This window comes from Anser anser (genome assembly GCF_964211835.1).
Source record: "Anser anser genome assembly, chromosome: 1".
NCBI lineage: Eukaryota > Metazoa > Chordata > Aves > Anseriformes > Anatidae > Anser > Anser anser.
The window spans coordinates 24,053,929-24,061,799 of record NC_139720.1 but is presented as its reverse complement, the minus strand read 5'-3'; the positions used below and the strand labels follow the sequence as shown (position 1 = coordinate 24,061,799).

Genomic DNA, 7,871 nt, shown 5'->3' with positions numbered 1-7,871 from the left:
AATACAAAATCAGCAGTGAGAGAGAAGGGTAGGATCATACTTTTTTACAACTTTGATTTTGATTTCAAATAATATTTGTATGTCAACATGCGTTTGTATATTAACAGATACAGATAACAACAACAGAAAGGAAATGAAACAAGTTTGTACAGCACCAAAATTTTCTTACAGCCATTTTTGCAAGAAATTAGAAAGTCTTCAGATTGCTAAATACAAGCAGACATTAAGACAAAACATATTTTTATGAAGTAATTTTAATTTAAAGGTTAACTGTCAGTAACAATAGATTATCATTTAACATTTTTGAATTTCAAGAAGTTACACCATTTGAATATTATATTGGCCATCTCCACTGGTTAGAAGGAGGTTCTTCAACTAGAGGCTCCCATGGTTTCCACTGTAACATTTTTCTTGACAGGGAAAGCTCATTTTCAGCCTATTGAGAAAGACCATAAACAAAGTAAATTAAAAAAGGGTAGATTTAGATTAGATATCAGGAAGAAATTCTTTACTCAGAGGGGTGAGGCACTGAAACAGGTCACCCAGAGAAGCTGTGGATGCCCCATCCCTGGAAGTGTTCAAGGCCAGGCTCAATGGGGCTTTGGGCAACCTGGTCTAGTGGGAGGCGTCCCTGCCCATGGCATGCGGGTTGGAACTGGGTAGTCTTTAGGTTCCCTTCCAACCCAAACCCTTCTATGACTCTATGAAGTTTTAAAAAATCTATATAGAATATTAAGTTACCTTTATTTCAATTCATCATCTCAGTGATGTATTACTACCTATCACAGTCAGGGACTGCCTCAAATTTTTAACTGTGCATTTTTTTTTAATGGAACTGAGGAACTTTTTTTTTTTTTTTTAAATGTATTGAGTACCCCTGTGGGATACTCAGTCTGTTCACCTAGTCATTCCCAACGACTACTTCATGATAACTTCATCCCTGGTATTTTCCAGTCTATTTGAATTATCCCCCCATATCACTCAGCTGTCTTCAGTATTTTTCAGTGATTCAGGCTCTTTAAGAAGCAATCTAAATGTGCATGGTACATATGTAAGCATAATACAGCAAACATGAGTAATTGTGTTCATTTTTAAGATGGTCATCCCATCTACTATATGACAATTCATTTCCAGATTCTTTAAAAAATATATACCATGTATTTATTTTTTTGTTGTTTGTTTTAAAGAAAAACACAAAAGTGTCAATTTCTGAACAGAAACTCAGCCAAACGAACATTCAAAACTACTGTTCCAACTTGTACCCAATTTTAAGTTTTCGTGTTTTACCTGTACAATGACTTCTTCTATTTGACCACTATTCAGTTTGTCCTGTAGTTTCTGCACATCAGTTTCCTGTGTATTCAGATATAAATATTCAGTTTTATTGAAAAGTAGAAAGAACAAATACATCACAAAAGCACTAATTTAAACTGATTTGAACAGATACTCTAGCATACCTCAAAACTACCATCTAATTAGCTAGCTTCTGTGATTTTACATTATCTAAGAAAAGCACGTGATTTTTTTTTTAATTGGAAACAAAACATCAAGCTCTCAATGATAAATACTAAAATGTAATACTATTTAATGACATCCAAAGAAGAATTAACAGCAAAGGACTGTAGCATGTACCTTCAAAAGGTTTTTTTTGATCTTAGTTTTTGAGAGAATTATATGCAGCCTTCCAACAGTCAAGTTACACACACGTTACCTGTAGTGCATAGTTTAATGTACCAAAACATATTTTAAAGTGTCAAAGGCAAAGGTTGTGCTAATATAACATATTGGTAAGAAGAAAGACATTTTTTGTGCAAATGCATGAAAGCTACCATTTAAAAAATCTTTAAAAAAAAAAAACAAAACTATTTTTCTTCTAATTTTCAGACAATATCAGTAAGATAAGTTAATTATTTTTAACGTACCATCAAAACATTCCAGACAATAACAAAAAAGACCTCAAGACTTTGATTTTTTTCTGAATTGATACCCAAAAATTATTTATACTCCTGGAAAACAGACATTTTGAAAACCATTTTCTCATCCTAAAATGTTTTCACATGTGACACTTATGAAACAGCGCTGTACTTACTGTTTGCACCAAATTAAGCCGCTGATTTACAATCTGCTCAGTGTATTTCCTATACGCTGCATCTTTGGGAATGTTTTGCAGAACACCAAGGATTTTAGCGTACAGTATTCGCAGGCGCTGAAGTGGTCAAAAGATATGGTTAAAATCTGCAACTCCAATTATCTAACTACTTAACCTATTAGCTAGCACTCTTTTGTGCTACAGATAGTTAGAATATTCAATCTAGAAATAAGATTAACAAAAGAACCAAATCTGAACCACAGAATTCTGTCTGGAACGGGATTGGAATTTATCAGGACCAAAGTTACCACTAACAAATTCCTTGAAAAAAAAACAAGCTGAAATTTAAAGTATATTTGATGCAAAATTCAAACAACAGAAGCCGTAGTTCTAGTGACCATTATTTTCACAAATTAGATATGCTCATGACTAAACCATTAGCTTCTGCAAAATTACCTGGGAAAGATAAAAAGAAGCACATAACCTATCGCAGCATAACTTATTTTTTGTTTGTTTTGGGTTTTTTTTTTGGACCTTTCCTCATGCTGGTGCAAATTTTTGAGTCATATCCAGATTCAGCTAAAACCTGGAAACTTCTACTACTGGATTTAAATGCAGCAATAAAGGACACATTAGGACGATGAAGAAATTAAGCTTTTGTTACGTTGACAGGGCAACTGTCTAACCTAAGGGGAACAGATGCACTGTAGGAACAATACACAACAGAAGTGGAATACTGCAGACATAAATACAAAGAAGAGAACACAGAAAATGACACGAGGACTGGCGCAGTATCTATAATTTATCTAAAGCATTACTGATTTATTTGCTCTGGACCTTAAATACCTGAAAGAAACAGAATTTAGTAAGTCTACTCAGAAGGTGCCTGACAAGGTTGCAGACTAAACTAGAATCATTTGCACAGAACAATATTGTTTGTCACAATGGTTCTTTATGACATTATTCCTAAATACTGGTGGCACAAGCATTTTTTGAAATAGAATTGTTGCACAGCAGGAAATTTCAAAGCGCAGAGGTTTAAGAATTACTCAAGTCCTTTCAAAGCTCATACCTCCTGATTAAGAAAACAAGATGAGGCACACTTTCATTACTGATCCTGTGGAGGTGAAAAGAAAGCACCAAGCTTCCAAGAATCACTAAAGTATTCCAGTCTCACTAGTGTCTTGCCCAGAAGGGCAACTGCATCCTGGGCTGCATCAACAGAGGAGTGGCCAGCAGGTGGAGGGAGGTGATTGCTCCCTCTGCTCCACCCTTGTGAGGTCCCACTTGGAGTGCTGCGTCCAGGTCTGGGACCCCCAGCACAAGAAGGATGTGGGGCTGTTAGCGGGGTCCAGAGGAGGGCCACAAAGATGATCAAAGGGCTGACGCAGCTCTCCTGTGAAGAAAGGCTGAGAAAGCTGGGGATGTTCAGCCTGGAGAAAAGAAGGCTACTCTGGGGAGACCTCACTGTGGCCTTTCAATACTTAAAGGGGGCTTACAAGACAGAAGACCAACTTTTTATTCAGGCAGATGGTGATAGGGCAAGGGGGAATGGTTATAAAATAAAAGAGGGAAGACTGAGATTAGGTGTTAGGAGGAGATTCTTCCCTCAGAGGGTGGTGAGGCACTAGAACAGGCTGCCCAGAGTTGTGGATGCCCCATCCCTGGAGGTGTTCAAGGCCAGGTTGGCCAAGGCCCTGGGCAACCTGATCTTGTGGATGGCATCCCCGCCCACGGCATGGGGGTTGGAACTAGGTAATCTTTCAGGTCCTTTCCAACCCAAGCCATTCTATGATTTTCACACAGCTGTGCAAAGCCAGGTTGGACAGGGCCTTGGCCAACCCGGCCTAGTGGCTAATCCACTAGACCCATGCTAAGCCATTCTATGATTCTATGATCATAGGCCCTGATGCTGCTTTGCACCAAAAGCTAGCCTCTATATGGTAAGATTATCCTGCAGAATTAGAAGGTTTTGGTAATCCACCATTAAGTTGGTACTACTTTAAGGTACACAACGAACATACATATGAATACATAACAAAAAAGGCTTTGCTCTCACTGACAGTTTGCATTAAATACAGCCAAGCCACAACATACCTCATGAGGATTTTCAGCTACAGCCAATCCTACGAGCCCAGTGGTCTGCACAGAGAACATAAAAACATTTACCATACTAACGCAGCTATTTATTTCGCTGTCTCCCTGTACACCTGACTCAGACCCCCGTGCCACTAACCTCTCTCTCCCACCAGACGCATTTCCTTCCACAGACCTACAGCGCCAAACTGAGCTGCCGGTGCCGTGCCCACCGCCCCACCTCTGCGCACCCAGGGCTCGGGCAGCGCCCCCAGGCCCGCACACCGCCCCCGGCCCTGACCCTAACCCTGACCAGGTCCTGTCCCCGTCCCCACACCAGGCCCGCCGCCGGCCACCTCCGGGGAGGGGACCCCGGCCCCGCGTTCCCCTCAGAGCCCTCCTCACCCCATCGCTCCCTCCCCGGGACCCCGCAGGGCACGGCAGGGCAGGGCCCGGAGACAGCCCCCCCGCGGCAGGGGACGGGACGGGACCCCCTCAACGCCCCCTCACCTTCCTCAGCGCCCCCGACATGGCGGCACAGCCGGGAACCGCCGGGCGCATGCGCGGCGAAGAGGGCCCGAGGCGGGCGCGTAGAGGACATGGCGAAGGGCGCTGGACTGCGCATGCGCCGCAGCCGCCTGGAAGCCGCACGGAGGGACCCCGTTGTGCCAGGACCCACGGCCTGTGCTCGCGCATGCGCCGTTGGGGTGTAGTGGGGCTGCGTGCTGAGGGAGGTGGGGTGATACGCATGCGTGGGGCTTGGACCGGGAGCTCGGCTCCGGTCAGCTGTGCTCGGCCGTGTGGGGTCGCTGGCTCTGCTCCCCGTTTTAAATACAAGCACGTTTAATAATTAGGGAAGATGCGCGCTTATAATTGCCAAATAAAAAGCTTGTGGAAGTTTTTTGGGCTTCGGTTGTGTTTTTCTACAACATAGATGTAAAAAATACATCTTGCTAACTGATTACTGACAGTGTATAACAAAACGTTTTTACGTCTGGGAATAAGGTTCAGTTTGGAGATAATGCGTAAGCATCTAAACAATTAGAATTAAAAAAAAAATAAAAAATCTTAAAGTGGTATGTGTGCATAGGGTGATCAGACGGTCTGCCTGAGGTTGGTAACTCTGCCTTGCGAGCAGCCCGCAGGCTGGGTAACGGTTCTGGACTCCGTTTCATAAGCACAAGTGAGCACATACCTCTCAGGAGTTTTGTCCATGCAATTGGTTTGTCTAGGAATGGTATTAGAAGCAACTAATTAGCTGCAGAATCCAAAATAAGGTTCAATGTAGTAGACTATGAAAAGCAGGCAATCACAGAATTAACGTGTGTGAGAAAAGAAGTAAAATACAGAAAACAAAGCTGTTAATTAAGAGACTGGCGATAGACTGAGAGAAATTAGCAATGAAGAGACATTTACAATTATTGGTGGACATAATGTTCATTTAAAGATCCATTGTACTAAGACTTATGTTTACGGCCTAGCTGCTAGTTTAAAGGGTGAGTTTTGCACAGTGAGTAAGATGTGATAATATTTTCATTCTAACTTTATATTGTATTTACTCCGAACAAATTTTTCTTCGGAATTCATTTGGCCCATGTTTAAGTTTCGCTTTTCTAGAACTGGTAAGGAAAACCAACAAACAGAGCTTCAAAGTATCACAATTTTTGCTGAAATCCAGCCTTATAGTGAGACACGAGCTATTTCAGTTGCGTTACCAAAGCAAGGTGATTAACATGGTTTCCATCCGAATGTGGTGTTTGTACTTCTGCACTCTTGAACGTAATTTTAGAGATTGCATCAGAGATATCTGAGGTGTCTGAACGTGTCCTTTCTGAGGCATTGGTAATCTCTCTCTTTCCTATCAAAAGGATTTTTAAAAAGTCTTTTAAAAAGACGTTAAAAAAAATCAGCCTTTTTTTATGGTACCACCCCTGTATTTTGCACGTCGCTGTGAGGCTCCAACCAGATGATCTAACTCCTGATTACATACTGACTACAGCACAAATTGTTCTGTGTTCTTTATCTGAGTTAGCTCGGTTGACTTCATTCAAATACAAGTTCCTATCATCTGTTTAAACAACCCAAGCATGTAGTGTCCTAGCCACATCCTAGAACAGAAAGTGAAAGCTAGTAGTTTTCACTAGTGTGTTGATAAATCAGTTTATGAAATTAATCTGGAAGTGATACAGTATGCCACATTGCCAAACTCAGTTTCAATACGACATTTATTTTAAAACATTACAACTCGGAGGCCATAAATACCTACGAAGTATCATTGGATAAATCCATAAAACAACTACCTTTTCTGTGGGTGTGGGGAACACAGCATTTCATAGTTTATTGTCTGTTTAGCCCGAGGGACTCCGTTAGGCATGTTATCCTGCACATAAATATACAGCACGTAGGCACACTCAGAAGGCCTTGCTATAGCTGTGGCTTCCCTTCCCTTTTTTGTCTCACCAATGAATATCTCAGTGTAAAGTGTTGCAAATTACTTTATGATTTGATACCTGGACAAGAGTCTTATTTCATTTATTCGCCCTTTACCTCCATGGTAAACGTAATGGAACATAATTGACTGGTGGATATATACCATACCTTGTAACTATGTAAGATCAGAATCAGACATGTTTATGCAGCAATGCAAAACAGTATTAAAAATGAAAAGCAAAACAATACCATGCTTATAATATGGATATGTATTAGTTCTGATAGTGTCCTGGTTACATAAAAGAAATGAAAGAACAAAAGGTAAGCAATTAAAGTGTTTATGTTCTTTATATATCTTACAAATGTATGCATTTTAAATATTTTTAATATATAAATGTATTTCTGTTCTTACCAGCTTTTTGCCAACAGTAGATCAGGATCTCATCACTGTTCATGTCTGCTTCTGTTGAACTGAATGTTTTTTGCAGGCTCCCAACACTTGTCCAGGTAGCAGTAGCAAAAGGAGTTTCAATTAATATTATTTATCATCATTAAGTTATTTTCTTGATCTTGTGTCCAAAGATAAGATGTGTGTAGTGCCTTAGTTAAGTACATAGTTTTGCAGTTTTATAAACACAAGTAAATCGTGGGTCAATGGAGATCTGACAGTTTATTCTAGCAAGAGTTAACAGTGTAAAATTTCATTTTATCAGAACTGCTAAATCAAGCATATGTTGGAAGTTTATTGTTTTAATTTGTTGTGTTACCTTTTTGTCGATCTGTTTTGGTAAAGATAGTAACTAGTTTGGTTAAAACAAAAGCAAGACAGAGGTGTTGCATCAGTGATATGACTGTCTAGCTAGAGAAGCAAAATCTAGCTTCTTCCACCCTCCTGTGATTTAACTTGCTGAGCACTGCTGTTCTTCGTGGGTTATTCTACATTTATATCACTACTGTCAGTGGTGCTGTCTATTTTTCTTTGTCCAATTTCAAGTTATTGGATTTATAAAGTTTTGCATCATATCAGCCTCAGAGTTAGTGATTACCAGTATAGATGCATAGATATAGATGTATGTCACTATATGTAGATTATGTATACGTGATCTATCTAGATTATGTATCTATAGTGATAACCACCATCTATAGACAGAATCTACAAGTAGTTAAAGGCTAAACCTTCTGAGATTTCTATTTATGTTATGCTACCAGATTTTGTTAATGTAGTCCTTGAGACTAAGTTGGCAATTACCTTATTTTCTTAATGAGAGTTGTTGAA

At 40.0% G+C, this 7,871-nt stretch overlaps 1 protein-coding gene across 1 annotated transcript; it reads right to left on the bottom strand.

Annotated features, from left to right (window-relative positions):
- Positions 1-236: 236 nt before the first annotated feature.
- On the bottom strand, positions 237-4,876 carry NDUFA5 (NADH:ubiquinone oxidoreductase subunit A5). Its single transcript, XM_083820279.1, has 5 exons — positions 4,676-4,876; positions 4,187-4,231; positions 2,090-2,206; positions 1,288-1,353; positions 237-436 (listed from the first exon to the last, which is right to left on the bottom strand). Exons 1-5 carry the CDS (start codon positions 4,859-4,861, stop codon positions 335-337), a joined length of 516 nt encoding a protein of 171 aa, XP_083676405.1. The 5' UTR covers positions 4,862-4,876; the 3' UTR covers positions 237-334.
- Positions 4,877-7,871: the final 2,995 nt, after the last annotated feature.

What these genes read in the sequence shown, in the direction of transcription:
- NDUFA5 (XM_083820279.1), bottom strand. Translation starts at nt 4,861, where the DNA reads ATGCGCGAGCACAGGCCGTGGGTCCTGGCACAACGGGGTCCCTCCGTG. An exon ending in TGTCGGGGGCGCTGAGGAAG is followed by an intron (nt 4,232 to 4,675) that starts GTGAGGGGGCGT and finishes TTCTCTGTGCAG; the next exon opens with ACCACTGGGCTCGTAGGATT. An exon ending in TAGAAGAAGTCATTGTACAG is followed by an intron (nt 437 to 1,287) that starts GTAAAACACGAA and finishes CTTTCTCAATAG; the next exon opens with GCTGAAAATGAGCTTTCCCT.